This window comes from Myxocyprinus asiaticus, chromosome 8, assembly GCF_019703515.2.
Source record: "Myxocyprinus asiaticus isolate MX2 ecotype Aquarium Trade chromosome 8, UBuf_Myxa_2, whole genome shotgun sequence".
Lineage (NCBI taxonomy): Eukaryota > Metazoa > Chordata > Actinopteri > Cypriniformes > Catostomidae > Myxocyprinus > Myxocyprinus asiaticus.
The window spans coordinates 15,166,029-15,182,644 of NC_059351.1; the positions used below are offsets into that span (position 1 = coordinate 15,166,029).

The 16,616-nt window shown below is 38.4% G+C and overlaps 1 protein-coding gene and 1 pseudogene across 5 annotated transcripts in view; both read left to right on the plus strand.

Annotated features, from left to right (window-relative positions):
* The first annotated feature begins 1,290 nt into the window (after window positions 1-1,290).
* LOC127445567 (F-box/LRR-repeat protein 18-like) lies at window positions 1,291-4,856 on the plus strand (annotated as a pseudogene).
* A 5,537-nt stretch (window positions 4,857-10,393) lies between these two features.
* LOC127445424 (uncharacterized) overlaps window positions 10,394-16,616 on the plus strand; it is a 31,660-nt gene continuing 25,437 nt past the window's right edge. For 2 of the 5 annotated variants that reach the window (XM_051705487.1, XM_051705489.1), the window contains exons 1-8: window positions 10,395-10,740; window positions 11,277-11,382; window positions 11,455-11,548; window positions 11,769-11,925; window positions 12,049-12,238; window positions 12,580-12,702; window positions 15,830-15,883; window positions 15,982-16,101. In XM_051705487.1, the coding sequence (XP_051561447.1) occupies window positions 10,614-10,740; window positions 11,277-11,382; window positions 11,455-11,548; window positions 11,769-11,925; window positions 12,049-12,238; window positions 12,580-12,702; window positions 15,830-15,883; window positions 15,982-16,101 (971 nt within the window). In that variant the 5' untranslated portion in view covers window positions 10,395-10,613. Of the gene's footprint in view, window positions 10,741-11,276; window positions 11,383-11,454; window positions 11,549-11,768; window positions 11,926-12,048; window positions 12,239-12,579; window positions 12,703-15,829; window positions 15,884-15,981; window positions 16,102-16,616 lie in introns of all 5 variants that reach the window. The other 3 variants (XM_051705490.1, XM_051705491.1, XR_007897987.1) reach the window with 3 other exon arrangements.

The following is a 16,616-nucleotide window of genomic DNA, read 5'->3' on the forward strand; positions in this document are numbered from 1 at the left end:
ATTTTCCAAATCTACAATAGGGATACGCAATATATTGTTGTCTATATAGACCATTATTAGCATATTTAAAAATTTTTCATCATCAGTAAAAAATGGCCAATTTTTGAATGTGTAACATAAATGATTATCAGCTATCATATAAACCAATAATTTTCTGTATTAGTGTACCCCTAATTTAGAGCTGTTCAGCTGCGTCTTCAATTTGTAGGCAAACTCGGAATGCTAATTTGCCTTCGGTCCCCTCAGGAATTACTAATTGGTTTTTAGAATAGGTATTTTCTAATTAGTAGTATAATGAAATAAATAATATCTGTGGTGAAAATTACTTGAAGAGGCTTTCATGTTTTGTTCCAAAACATAAATTACACACAGTCATTGCTCAGTTGTGGATTTTGAAGCCTTTGTGTCTTTTAAAATGGTTGCTAAATAAAGCCCAAAATATTCTTTGGTTTTGACATGAATGCTTAGTGTCTGTGTACAGTCGAACGCTAGTCTTTCAAAGTAGGTATAGCTAAAAAAGTGGGGCATGGTTACTCCAAAAGGGTGTTGCACCAAATCCAAAAGGGGGCATCACTTCCTCACACAGTTAAGGTTAGGGAAACGGTTAGGTAAGGGGCTCCCTACATCTTCAATGGCGGTTTGGAGCGACTGCCCCTTTTTTGGAGCAATGCCTGCAGCTATGCCTTTCTCAGTCTTTCTAAAGGTCTGGGTATATGTTGTTTTTGTGCATTTCAGATCAGCTTGCGCACAGTCGATTGCGTTGCTTTTCAAAGTATACTCTTCTGAACGCAAACGAATACGAACTTGTTTGACACATGCCCACTACAACTGTTGTGTGATACTCTTTTAGTACAGTCAATGGGCGGATGCGCAAACGATATGCACAGATGAGCACCACGTCTATCAAGAAAATCTTGGCCGCACGCAATCAGTTAGAAAAATCATGCTGCAAGTGTTTAGTGCTCAAGCACTTTGCTGATGGAGAAATTTGCGTCATGATTCCTGTACGAAGACACCTGGTGTTCGCATCTATCCATGGTGTACTTTGGGCTTAAGGACTACAACAGTTGTCCATTTCGTAAAGCACGTTGCTCACATGCTGATGGTAGTTGGTAGTCCGTATTTAGCATTGTGATAGCAACATGCACTTTTAAAAAACGCAGTAGCTTCAAACTTAAAGTTTGAGGTATTACTGTGCGTAATTTATGTTCTAGAACAAAACTTTAAAGTCTCTTCAAGTAATTTTAACCACAGGCCTTATTTTACTCATATGTATCTAAAACTGCCATTATAAAAACCCATAGAAAATTCCTGAGGGAACCAATGGCTTGAAAATGCTAATTGTCTTCTGGGTTTTTGGACTACAACCTGAACAGCTCTATTTCCAGCACCTCTAGGTAATAAAAGGTTATGTATGAGACTTTGCTGTGCCCCATTCCACATATTTCGATGCCGTTTTGTGGCACGTTCTGCATAACGCGGAGGCCCATGCGGCCCCATTTCATGGTCGGCCCACCGGGAAAAGTCCCGGTTCTCCCAGTGGCCAGTCTGCGGCCTGGCTGTGAGACAACTCCTGAAGAATCTGTCGAGTGACATCCAGATGTTGGACCTGAGTGGCTGTTACTGGTTGGTTGGCACTACTGTGTCAGGTGTCCCGCTGTAAGGGCCTGGTCAGCCTGGACCTTTCAGGTGGCTGACTGATGTTAATACATCTCTCGAATCTGCTGACCTCTCTTCGTTTTCTGCACTCACTGGCTCTGGATGTTGACCCTGGGTTTGACCTCCATCAGCTGAGTGTGGAGGGGAAGGCTGCTTTGTCACACCTCCATGAGCTCAAACAGACATTGCTGACTCCCTCGTATGGTGTGGTGCCGTGTTGCAGTGCACTGCGCAGCCTGTGGCTCTATCTAGAGGCCAGCGAGATCTGGAGAGAAGTGGGTGGTTGTGTGCAGTGTACATACTGTATATACACAGTGCATTCAGAAAGTATTCAGACCCCTTCATTTGTTTCACATTTTGTTATGTTGCAGCCTTATGCTAAAATGCCTTAAATAAAAAAAAAATTTCACATCAATCTACACACCATTCCCCATAATGACAAAGCAAAAAAAAATGATTTTTGATAACTTTGCAAATTTATTAAAAAGAAAAAACTAAAATATCACATTGACATAAGTATTCAGACCCTTTGCTATGACACTTGAAATTTAGCTCAGGTTCATCCCATTTCTCTGGATCATCTTTGAGATGATTCTACACTTTGATTGGAGTCCACCTGTGGCAAATTCAATTGATTGGACATTATTTGGAAAGGCACACACCTGTCTATATAAAGTCTCTCAGCTGAAAATGCATATCAGATTAAAAACCAAGCCATGAGTTCAAAGGAACTGCCTGTAGAGCTCAGAGACATGATTGTGTCAAGGCACTGACCTGAAAATAGCTGTCCACCAATGGTCCCCATCCAAGAGCTTGAGAGGATCTGCAGAGAAGAATGGCAGAATTTCCTCAAATCCAGGTGTGCAAAGCTTGTCGCATCATACCCAAAAATACTTGAGGCTGTAATCGCTGCGAAAGGTGCCTCAAGTAAGTACTGAGTTAATGGTCTGAACTTTAGTATAAGGCTGCAACATAACAAAATGTGAAATAAATGATGGGGTATGAATACTTTCTGAATGCACTGTAATGTGCACATACAGACGGCATTTTATAAATCGTGTGGTAAGAGACTGCTAGTGGATTTCAAGCTGACTGTGTCTGTAAGTCTGCCACCCCTTATACTGTACTTTGTTTGTACATAATGTCTCAAATGTGATTGAAAAGTGTCAATACAAGCTATTTAGAATGTAAGTCATTAAGAATGTTAATACAAAAAAATAGGATATCTTATTAAATGGTGTTTGTTGATTAAATTTGCTGATGATGTTATGAGGAACATGCCATGGTTCAGTACAGGAGCATTGTTTGGATCAGGGTCTTATAAGGGCCAGATTTTAAAAGGTCATGTGAACAAAATCACAAAAAAACACAGACAATTAGTATTGGGCACTTTCGCTTGCTTAGTAAAATTAGTCATTATGCCACTTGCACACTATCATATTAGCATTATTTTACAACTCATAAAATAGTCACTGTTTTATGTGTGAAACTGCAGGCTAGAGCAGCCCTATTTTAATGCGAACGCTACATTGTTTTTGTACATTGCTACAGTGTCTTGTCTCTCAACATGGAACCTTCCAGCCCTCCGCAGTGCCAGCTTTCATGCAGAGCTGCGCTGATGTCATCATGTGCCACAAGTTCATGGGCGGAACACTGGTGGCCTGTAAAACACTGAAGAAATCCTGCTGGACAGGTAAGAATTATTATACTGCCTTGTAATACTAGTGACTCCTCCTGCTCTTCTGTATTGTGTATAATTATTATTCAGGTAATAAACTGGTTTAAATACATTTACACCCTCTGGTCCCACAGTTTCTCAACGTCTCGTCCAGCCCATAGTGTGGTGATTTACCCTTTGCTACATGAAGACCTGGCACATGTGATCAGGGGTATGCCACTTTGCCACCTGGATGAGATCACACTTTTCAAAAGCTGTGTTGCTGAGGAGCCTATGAAACTGTGATGGAAAGCTATAAAAAGAAAATTTTCAGTGCAATTCTTTACCTGGTGGATACCAGGGAAAATGTTTGACCATTGGTCTTGATTTGCGAGATGTGCTTACATCTCACACCAAATGAAAAATCACAGCTTTCATCAAGGTCATCTTTTCATAGTAAATAGTCAGTAACAAACTCTTTACCAACAGCAGCTTTTTAAGATTTGTCTTGTTAAAATGCATTTTGATGAAGCAAGCATTAACAAACAGAAGTAGCCTTTGCATTGCCTTTTGAACTCTAGCATAAGCACATTGCAGCATTGGTTTCAGTCCCTTAAAAAGGACACTTTGGTTGCAAAATAGTTTCAGTTCATAATATGTCAGCCTTTTCTTCTCTGGTCTCACAAGTGGTTACAAAGTTCCATTAACATCAGTGTCTTTCAGCTGTAGAATATGTAATCTGACTATTCACATATACAGTATAAGTACTATGCATAGTGTATATTAAGATGGCTAAAAACCATCAGAGAGTTTCCAATAAATGTTATCCCAGTGCACCAGTGCTGCCATTCATTCAGCTATACAACAAATATTGATTTCAGTGGTTTGCAGGTGGAAAGGAGATAGAAGAGTCTCCAAGTTTGTTGAGAAGGCCAGCAAATTGCTAAACATTTTGTATAGGTGTATGGCTTAAAAACATTGTCTATTTTAAATTACACTAAAGCGTATACATTGGTCTTGTACATAAATGTAGCCTTGTACAGCAGCTTTTAGCTCCCTGTGTTTTAGCGGAGTCAGTAAAATGAAATGGTTGAGAAAGCACATTTTACCAACTGGCAAGTGTATATACTTGTAACAGGTAAAGGATGGGCAAGGAGGAGGCAGGAACCGGCTGAACAATCAACATAAACTTTTTATGCATAAACTTAAACACAGCACGGCCACGTGTGTCTCTCTCTCTCCCGAACTGGCATCTCCAGCTCCCCTTATCTCTCTCTCCTGTTGATTAATTGACTCAGCGCTGGCCGTGCACCCTCACGGCACCGCCATGCCCTCCTCCTCCTCACACACTCCTCCCCTGCCCGATTCAGGCTGGGGCGCCATCCAGACTGGCCTAAGCCACCCCCCCCCATCTCTGGAGGGGAGACGCTGCCCTTCCAGCCGTTCTGCCAGCCGATGGTCCACCCTGCCTCCTGGGAACCTGGAGAGAGACGGGAGAGGGAAAGGGTGAGTGGGAGAGACACAGAGAGAGAGAGAGAGAGAAAGAAACACTTGCTCGCCGGTCCCCGGACATGCCGTCGCCTGGTCCTCAGCCACTCCTCTGCCCTCTGGCGGGCAACAGCCACTCCTCCACAGGTGGACGGAAGGGCTCCTCCCCTTCCTGGCGGATGGCAGCGGTTCCTCCGACTCCCGGCGGCCGTCAGCGACTCCTCCGTGCCTCGGCAGCAGAGAGGACTCCACAACAGCGCATCCCTCCTCCCTCCCGGGTTTCGGCACCAATGTAACTGGTAAAGGATGGGCAAGGAGGAGGCAGGAACCGGCTGAACAATCAACATAAACTTTTAATGCATAAATGAACTTAAATGAATGAGGATTATCTGAGGCTGGCTTTGCATATTGTATGTAATTACTGTACAAATGTTTTCTATGTATAAAATTGTAGTATTGTTTTTCTTTTTAGATTGTATTTTTTATTTTTATTTTTCTGATTAACACTTTTTATTGATTCACACAATTGACACAGAAAATCAAAACATACATTCACAGAATCAACATGTAGTAGTCATGACCCACCCTGACCCTCAACAAATATCCCTGTGGTCACACTTGAGTACACACACACACACACACACACACACAAAGGAAAAAAAAAAAATATATATATATATATATATATATATATATATATATATATATATATATAAAACTGCCAAATAGCTGCCCCAGTTTTTAATTAAATATATCTAAGATGCCTAGCCTTCTACATAACATTCCTCAAATGCCGTTACCCTCCCGATCTCTGTGCACCACTCTTGAAATGAGGGCGCCCCAGCCGACTTCCAACCCTTAAAAATAATCTGTCTGCCGATCATAACACTGGCTAGGGCCCAAATTTATGCATTTATCCCCTATATTAATGACCACCCCATCACCTAAAATACAGAGTCTGTGGCAAAATGAAATTTGAGTGCCCAATACATCATACATAAAACTCTGAACCCTCAACCAAAATTCTTGGATCTTAACACACCACCAAAAAACATGGGTTGTGTCCCCATCTTCTGATTGGCATCGCCAGCAGGTGGGTGTGTCTTTAAGACCAAGCCTATACAATCAGGGAAATTGGACGGTAACTCTTACACTCGCTTGGATCTTTGTCCTTTTTAAGAATCAGACTGATCCGGGCCTGTGTCATGGTTGGAGGAAGCTTTCCATTTTTTAATGATTCCGTATAAACTTATAGAAAAAGTGGAGCCAGTTCTGTAGCATAAGATCTAAAAAATTAGAAGGCCCCGGAGCCTTGCCTGTAGGCAAGGCCTTAATTACCTCGCCAAGCTCCTCCAAGGTTATCTCAGAATCAAGAATTTGTTTTTGCTCAGCCGACAGTAGATGAAGATGTGGAACTATAAAGATCAAGATTTAATTCTTTAAACGCATTATTAATATCAGTGGCCGAGGTAAATATTTCACCACCAGCAGATTTCACTGAGGGATTGGTAGAAAAAGACTCTCTCTGTTTTATATATCTAGCCAGAAGCTTCCCTGCTTTGTCCCACGACTCAAAGTATGACTGTCTTGCCTTGAATAGCCAAAACTCCACGTTCCACAACAAAATAGTATTATATCTGTATTTCAATCGGGTCAGTTCTCTGAAGCCATTAGACAACATTTGGCGCTTCAGCTCTGCCTCGGCACTTTTAATATTCCTTTCCAATTCCACGAGTTCTTGTGCTTTGGATTTTTTGGTCCTGCCGATGGTCCCTAAGAACTGCCTTAAGTGCCTCCCAAACCATGCCCACAGAGGATACTGATGACCAGTTGGTCTCCATATAGACATTGATTTCAGCCTTTAGCATTTGTTGGAATTCAGGATTTTGCAAAAGGGATACATTAAAGTGCCAACTATATGATTTCCTTTTCTTCATATGTGGTGACTCCTCTAAACACACCAGGGAGTGATCAGAGACTAAAATGTTTCCAGTTGAGCAATCAATGACAGATGAAAAAATCTATTCTAGAGTAAATCTTCTACAGTAAATCTTATGGACTGACCAAAAAAATGTATAGTCCCAACCAGATGGGTTCTAGATTGGACTGTTTTGAAAGAAATAGTACAAAGTCAGTAATCTGTCACAAACACCACCATTTGCACTTGGCCATAGAATGGTACAAAGCTCTTCAGGATGGTATCTAAATGTGTGAACTAGTAAGATATTTATATTGCATCAACTCCCCAACCCTGAGATGCAGATGGATGGCAAATAACTTAAATTTGTCCATATTCTTACAAGTGGAGATAACCAGTTCACCATTTCCAGTCTTTTTTGTAATTGCTAATGCTTTCTAGGTGAATAGAAGCTATAATGAGAAATACTTAATCACAGCTTATAAGAAAATATAAGTAATCGATTAAGGTAAGGTAATAACTGCCTGTAAAAGTTTTACTCAGTGCAGTATCTACTCAGACATGTTAATAGATTTAATGTTATGGAAAATAAACATTCCATTTACACAATAGGTCTATGAGTCCTGTATTAATTGAAGTGTATGGAACATTTGCTGTTAAAAAGTTGATAAAACGTTATGAAAGCTTAAAAGGAGTGCACAGTAGAATTGCAATTTTGACCAAATTTTTTTTATGATGTGTAAAAGCGCTTTTTCTGGGCTCCTTGGCAATTCACATTGAACGAATCTGCTGAAAATTATTCATGTGCATGCGCACATCCCCAGTAAACATGATCCCCAGTTGATCCATAACACCTGTACTTTCTATGATACAGCATACACATAAAATATTAATGTCATCATAGTGGGTTATGTATTTTTTGGCAACTGAAAGTAGGTAATTATGTATCCAGGTCTAATATCTTTTGCTTAAACATTCAATTAATGACAATATATACTTTTTAAAATCAAACTAAAGGTAGACATTGACACTACAGAGAGTGAGATTATATTAAAGGAATATTCCAGGTTCAATACAAGTTAAGATCAATCGACAGCATTTGTGGCATTATGTTGATAGCCACAAAAAATAATTTAGTCTCATTCCTCCTTTTCTTTAAAAAACTAAAAAGCAAAATTCGAGGTTACAGTGAGGCTCTTACAGTGAATGGGGCCAATTTTTTCAAGGGTTTAAAGACTGAAATATGAAGCTTATACTTATATAAAAGCACTTACATTAATTCTTTTGTCAAAACTTGTGTGTTTTTTAAGATGTGAAGTCGTTTAAACCAGGGTTCTTTTTCTCAGTTGTTTTAGGCCGGGTTTACTGCGTTAAGTCATCATGGCAACAATTACATTGTAAACATTGTAAAATTGGATATAACTTCACACAAAAAATGTTAGTATGCGATTTTATCACAAAAAAATCATGTTAACACACATATTGTTTACATTTTGTGGCTAAACTTTTGATACAGTATTTTAATGTTTACGGATTGGCCCTATTCACTTCCGTTTTAAGTGCCTCACTGTAACTTCCATATTTGAACTTGTTAAAGGAAAAGCTGAAATAATTTTTTGTGGCAATCAACATTATACCACAAATGCTATCGACTGAGCTTAAAGGAATAGTTCACCCAAAAATGAAAATTCTCTTATCATTTACTCACCCTCATGTCATCCAAGATATGTATGAATTTCTTTCTTCTTTTAGAAGGATTTCTCAGCTCTGTAGGTCCATATAATGTAAGTGAAAGAGCGCCAAGGAGCAAGAAGCCTTGTTAGTATCACCCTGGTAACTGCCTAGCAACCAGATGGAACACCCTAGCAACGTAGAACAACATCCAGATCTCTGCACCAGAACATCTTAGAGAGGTGTGGGTGGGCTTGTTTCACTTCGGGCAGTATACTGAGACCCTTGGTGATGAGTTTTGCCATGGCAAGCACCACTCACATTTTATTCAGGAAATGTACCTATCTAGGTCAACCAATGTAGAAAGGAAGTCCTGCCTTACAGGTAAAAGAGCCAATCACCTTTTAGATACAGACATCACCTGTCAATCAACTCGCTAACGCGCAAGCGCATTAGCTATACAAGCCAGGAACATTGCGTGTTTTAGCGTAATATGTGGTAAAAAATCACAATTTATGATTCCAATATTATACAATTTTATTGCTGATATGAAATACATTCTTTGATCATAATCTTAACCAACCGTTTTACCAACCGTTTAAGATTTTGGTGTCTTCCCATTCAAGTAGATAGGAGCTGCACTGGCATTGCTGGAAATAGCCTACCTAGAGCATTCAAAAGATGGCTGACACGGCTCGACAGTGGACTGACTTGCTAGAAAGACTTTGGTCAATCTCTACTTCACTTTCACTTTCCCGTTCTTCTTCTTCTTCTTCTGTTTTTGGTGATTCAAATCCTTTGTCCTTATCACCCCCTACAGGGAGGAGAATTTATGATAAATAATGATTTAAACATGTATCTGTTTCTCATGCACACCTATTACATTGTGTCTGAAAATATGGATTTAACGACTGGAGTCATATGGATTACTTTAATGCTCCCTTTATGTGGTTTTTGGAGCTTCCAAATTTGGCACCCATTCATTTGCATTGTGAGGACTTACAGAGCTGAGATATTCTTCTAGAAACTTTAATTTCTGTTATGCAGAAGAAAGAAAGACATAAACATCTGGGATGCCAGGAGGGTGAGTAAATCATGAGAGAATTTTCATTTTTGGGTGAACTATCCCTTTAACTTGTATTGACCCCGGAATATTCCTTTAAATTTATATTTTATATTATTACAAAGAAATGACAAGATATTTTTTAATTAAAACTAATGGTAGACATACTCAGTGTAATATTTTATTTTATTTTAATTATATTTTTATTTTATAAGACAAGGCACTGACTTCCGAGTTTGTTAAAGTCACGTGATCCAAAGGAAGCGCGAATCTTTGGCTGCGTTCCACTTCACTTAAAAAAATTCACTGGCTAACTCCCCTAAGCGCTTCCCCTTGGGGGAATCCCCGCGGCCATTTTTGAAGTCTGTTCCACTTCAGTAAGTGAGCGAGGGAAGATTCTGTTGACAGACACTCAACCTCTCGATTTTGACCGAGGGACCGAGTCTACTCTTATGTATTCTTAAGGCAGCTCCATATCTCACAATGCAACTCGATAGTGACGTGCAGCAGATTGCACTTCATAAACCTCACCCCCACACAACTGTAATGATAGAAGTGAAGTTAGGTCAATTATGCAGTTTAGAAAAGTTATATTGAGATTTAACAGCATAATACTTGTAGCTACCTTAAACTGTTTATCACACAGTTATAGCCTATGTGTTCATTGTTATGTTAACATATTTTCTTTGTGTAAATCTTGATTAGTCCTTTCTAATAATTCGTTCTAATGGAAAAAAACAATTAAACACGAGATTTATAAATAAGACTCTGAAATCATTGTTTTCTCAGGTGCAAAAATCACTAAATTATTCCACATATTGACATCAGCCTTCAACATGCTCCAAGTGATCAAAGGTTAAGGGTGTTCCAGTTAAACCCATTGCACGTCTTCCGCCAGTAGTGGACACTGGCGCAACGTAAGCAGTGACGTACTTCCGAGTCCATGAGAAGAAGTGAAGTTTGCGAGGGAAAGGGAAACAAATTTGAAATGGAACGCAGCCTTTGAACGCGCGTAGCAATTCAGTCTTACGTAGGCGTTTCGATATAACATGCAAGTTTTAACTAATTCGCAAACAAATATTTAATGTTTAAGTTTTTATGACACGGACACAAATGTTAAATAGCGTCGAATCTTATTCAGTGTTGTTTCATCTGTGATGTTTTGTAGGATGGAGCAAAATATACCGATAATTATTTTGAGCGATGAAGATGAGGATGATGAAAACTTGATGACTCACAACGATTCCTCTGTGCTAATTGTTGAAAACGAGAAAAACGTAACAGGTAACGTGTTCTTAATCACAAATACTTCAACATGACACTAACAATACAGTAAAAGGACAATGACAAACAAGTTCCATGGTATTAGCATGTTGTTGTTGTTGTTTTTTTGTTTTTGTTTTTGGACGTGTATCGTGGTAACACCATGTTTTTGTTTGTTACGTACTATGGCAATACTGTAGTTTTTGGACCTACACCAAGGTGATACCATGTTTAAAAAAAAAAAACGTATGTACTGTTAAACCATCGTCTTTGGACATGTGACATGGTGATATACCATGTTATCATTTGAAGTACCTTGAAGTACTATATAAACACCGTGGTATTTGCAAATGGTAATCATTCTGTACCATCGTATTACCACCCAATACCATGACTTTATCATGGTACCACCAGAATAGTTTATTTTAAGGGAAGGAAATCATACACTTATGAGGCAGATAATTTGTATGTGACACTATTAAATGAAAAGGCAGCTATAAAATAAATAGGAAGAAGTTGTCATTGCTTTATTTGTCTTTTGTTTCTGTTAATCTCAGATACATTGACGCATATTGAGGAACTGGATGAGGACCTGGCTATAACATACTCCCAAACTGCAACAGTGCTTCCACATGCAAGATATGACTGCTCACTAACCTTCAGGTCAGTATGTGATAATTTTGTGTGAAGGACAATGCTGGTTGTGCAAGTACTTATTTGTGTATGTTGTTCCAGCCGTGCAGAGCAAGATGTCTCAGGACCCTTACATGAGAATGCAATGCACTGTGGTCAGTGTTTTTGCTACATCTGTGACAAACTGGCCTCCATGGTGAGATCACACTAACTATGGAAATGTACACTTCGGTTATATCACATTTAGGTCTAGCTTGCATGTTGAGTGGTTGCATCTCTAAAAGAAAAAATCAAAATGAGAAAATGAATTATGTTTTGCATTAAAAAAAAAAAAAAAACGATAAACCTGTTTTGGGATCAGTAATTTTTATTTCCAACTGTGACATTATTTTCCATTTGATTTGTTTGTTAAAAAGTGTGAGTTCTGGACTGTCCCTGGCATTTGCCACTGTAATGCCCACAAGCACAGCGTCTACTGGAAGGCTCTTCGTGATAAGAGCCTCATGGGATATCTGCATGAACTTAACTTCACCTTTGACCCACTGGATATGGATTCTGACCTACGGCGTGCTGGTGTGTTCTTTCTCGCTTGATTCAAATTTTGGATTTTATTCTCTCTCAGCACATGTAAGAGAAACTGTACCAGTCTAAATCATTATAGTGTGTGCGTGTATGTACATATGTGTGGTGTGGTAGAGACTTCTCTGCAGAAATTTGCTGGTAGTCTGGCGATGAAGTATGCATCGTTTTTAATGGGATTTGAGAATCCATTACGTCCCACAAACTGTCGGTGCAGCTGTCACCGTACCAATAACGGCACTTCACAGAGCCACACCGCAGGATGTAAAGGATGCCAAAAACATCACATGAAGTTGCTCGAATATGAGTGAGTGGACTCTTTATATTATTATTATTTTATTTTGTATTTTACATAATCTGATTTGATTACGATTCTTTACTGAATAATACAGTGCATCATTCAATAAAAAATTGGGACAATTCATTTAAATTTAGTTGAGTTACAGTTCATAACAATGACTGAAAATAGGTCAAGAATTATATTTTTGTTAGGAAATGAAAACAAAATACATGTAAGAAGGTTTACTGGTGCAAGTCAGAAGAGTCCACCTATAGAAAACACCACTAATTATAAGCATTAATTCTGTAATCGATGCATTGCATTTTTAAAAGCATAATTAAAAAAGTTGTTTCTGTTTTTTTTTTTAGTTACACTGCTGTGAGTAACCATATCGAAATGTTTTTGCATGAAGCAAAGAAAGAGAATCCAAAGGCCTGTATTGTTATGCTATTAGGTGCCATCAAGCTTTTCATCACTCACACTGCTCCTGGGTAATATTTGCATACATACTATTACACATATCCTTTTCATGTACCAGTATTTTAGTTGATAGGAATACCAGTGAAATTTCATGATTGTTAATATCAGATCAGAAACGAATATGCTATTGAACGTATTCCTTTAAATTGGGGATGCACCGATACAAAATGTGTGTGCCAATATGGATACCTGTTTATTTAGAACATCTGCCAATAGTTTGTTGGTTCTGCTTTTTCATGCAACCTTTTTCCAATTACCTAGTAATTAATTAAATGACTTTGTAAGAAATTTAAATAATAACTTTATTCTCTATGTTGCTACATGTCTGTCTTGTTTCAGAATAACTGGACTGTTAAAAACAAAACACCGAAACAAAAAGCACATTATTAACTTGTATTAACATTCTTAACTCGCATTAACTGAATTCTGAGTAGGCTTCTCTTAAGTTCACAAAAAATAAAGATTTTTAAAGTTTTTTAATGTACTGATGAATGATGAAGCTTGTTTCATTTCTTTTATACCCAGCAGGAGCTGTAGGCTAATTGCGTTTTTCCGCCCCCTTTTGACTGGAAATAATCTACCTTGATTTTTGGCTGTTGTCTGCATATAATTGCTTTCATTGGCCTGTGCGTCTTTATTTTAAAGTTAAATATGAATATAGAAATGTATTATTACAATATAATTCTATTTAGCATTAGAATATTATTCAATAAGTTTCAAGTAATTGCTCAAGTGAAAAGTTTGTAAACAAATTAAGTTTAAACAACAATATTTTGAGACAAATCCATTTTCTGTCTGGCCTCTTTACATTTCATGTAAAGGGTTAGTTCACCCAAAAATGAAACTTCTCTCATTTACTCACCCTCATGCCATCCCAGATGTTTGACTTTCTTTCTTCTGCTGAAAACAAATGAAGATTTTTAGAAGAATCTCTCAGCTCTGTAGGTTCACACAATGCAAGTGAACGAAGACCAAAATGTTGACGCTCCAAAAAGGACATAAAGGCAGCATAAAAGTGATCCATACGACTCCAGTGGTTAAATCAATTTGTTAAATCAAATGTGTACATGTACACCAATGCTCTAATTATTGAAATAATTCGATTTAAGATGTTTACATGATTTGGGCAAACCTTTTCAATCCCGTTTACATGCTACTTGCCAATACTCTGATTATTTGCTGAGAAATGTGATGTTTAAATGCTTTTTTATAAATTAATCTATATTATAAAATAAAAATCTTATTGTAGTTATGTATCTTTAAATACAGCTTGGCATAAGGAAAATTTGTAAGTTTGTGAGACTTTTTGTACACTTTATTAAAAGAACCGGTTCATAAGAGTAATTTTCAACTACACTGGATGCTGGTCTTATTCACTAAAAATAATTGGTTCATAGGAGTCATTTGTTTGTGAATCGAAATAAATGCGCTGAATGTTGTGTTCCACCCACAAACTCATTTGAAAGACGTGTTTCCATTACATTATTTTGCAGTATATTGGCTTTTTTATCTCACAAACACTCAATTCAGACTGCAGCCGGACATTCACAACTAGGGAAAATATGTTTTCATTTGCCGTAGGGCTGTAAATTCTGCAGCAGGGGAGCACCACTGCTGGAAAACAGTGCAAGAAACTGCAGTTTCACATGGTGCTGAGAAGTGCTGCTGCTTTTGTTTCACGATGTCTTCGAACCTGTGCGTGAGGATAACATCATCCGTCTGCAGCACAGACGCAATTTGGTCAGAGTGGAAGAAATGCAATTAAAGCATTTACATGCTGGTATTAAGCAATTAAAATAGTATTATTCCACATCTTCAATTATCATTACTCTGATTATTAGTGTAATTCCAATAAAATAATCACAGTATTGTTTACATGAGCAACAGTTTTATTGCAGTATTGCCTTAATCACATTGTAATATAGATTATCAGGGTGCATGTAAACGTAGCCAGTGTCTTCTGAAGCGATCCAATTGGTTTTGGGTGAGGACTAACCAAAAAATATGATCATGATTTAAGAGGCTTAAATCATGATCATACCTTCTAGGAACTACCTAGAGACTGCAATAGCAAGATGCGCTGTGAAAAAGGAGTTACATTTTGGTCTGTTCTCACCCAAATGACTGGTTAACTTCAGAAGACTTGAATTAAACCACTGGCGGCTTACTGATTACTTTTATGCTGCCTTTATGTGATTTTTGAGCTTCAAAATTTTGGTCACTATTTGCTTGCATTGTATGTACCAACAAAGCTGAAATATTCTTCTAAAAATCTCTGCTGAAGAAAGTCAGTCATACATATCTGGAATGTGATGGCATGAGGGTAAATGAGAGAATTTTCATTTTTGGGTGAACTATTTCTTTAGAACAATCAACTGTTTACATTTGCGAATTTAAAATTCTTTGACAAAAAGACGCATGCTTTGACGAAGAAGCACATTTGACCATTCATGCGTGCAGCCGCTTGTTACGCAAGGTTTTTTTAATTTATTTTTTTATCCCCTTTTCTCCCCAATTTGGAATGCCCAATTCCCACTACTTGGTAGGTCCTCGTGGTGGCACGGTTACTCCACTCAATCCGGGTGGCTGAGGACAAGTCTCAGTTGCCCCTGCTTCTGAGACAGTCAATCCGCGCATCTTATCGCGTGGCTCATTGTGCATGACACTGTGGAGACTCACAGCATGTGGAGGCTCATGCTACTCTCCGCGATCCACTCACAACTTACCACGCACCCCATTGAGAGAGAGAACCACTAATCATTACCATGAGCAGGTTACCCCATGTGACTCTACTCTCCCTAGCAACCGGGCCAATTTGGTTGCTTAGGAGACCTGGCTGGAGTCACTCAGCACACCCTGGATTCGAACTCGCGACTCCAGGAGTGGTAGTCATCATCAGTACTCGCTGAGCTACCCAGGGCCCCCTATTACCGCAGGGTTTAAAAGCTGCCGCCTTTCAGTCCAACAGTGCGAGGGTACCAAATTAAGCCAGTACTCGGTACTACTGTTACTCTAGAGAAACTGGTATTGTAAGGTTTTTTTTTTTATTTTATTTTATTTTTATTTTTTTTATCGACTTGGTACCTAGTACCACTACTTTTGACATCACTTATATATGGTTACAAATCTTCTTTGCAGAAATGCCCATGCGGCTGTTGTTGTGTCTAATTCTGTGACATTGCTCCTTTGGAGGTAATTTTACAAATCTATTGTTTCATGTATATTTTTGCTGTGTGACTTGTATTTTATTATTTTATTATAAACCATGTGTTTGTGTGCTTATCTTTCAGAGTTATGACAAAGGTGTGGATGCTTTTAGTTGACTTTGATTTTTCCACCTCTTTCACAAAACAGCTACAGTCTTTCTTCCAACGGCTTCCTCTGCCTTCCAACTGCACGTTTTCAAAAAGGTAACAACACTTGCACATACATGTACAGTTGAAGTCAGAAGTTTACATACACCTTAGCCAAATACATTTAAACTCAGTTTTTCACAATTCCTGACATTTAATCGTAGAAAACATTCCCTGTCTTAGGTCAGTTAGGATAATTATTTTAAGAATGTGAAATGTCAGAATGAATATTTCAGCTTTTATTTCTTTCATCACATTCCCAGTGGGTCATAAGTTTACATACACTTTGATAGTATTTGGTAGCATTGCCTTTTAAATTGTTTATCTTGGGTCAAACGTTTTGGGTAGCCTTCCACAAGCTTCTCACAATAAGTTGCTGGGATTGTGGCTCATTCCTCCAGACAGAACTGGTGTAACTGAGTCAGGTTTGCAGGCCCCCTTGCTCGCACATGCTTTTTCAGTTCTGCCCACAAATGTTTTATCGGATTGAGGTCAGGGCTTAGTGATGGCCACTCCAATACCTTTACTTTGCTGTCCTTAAGCCATTTTGCCACAAATTTGGAGGTATGCTT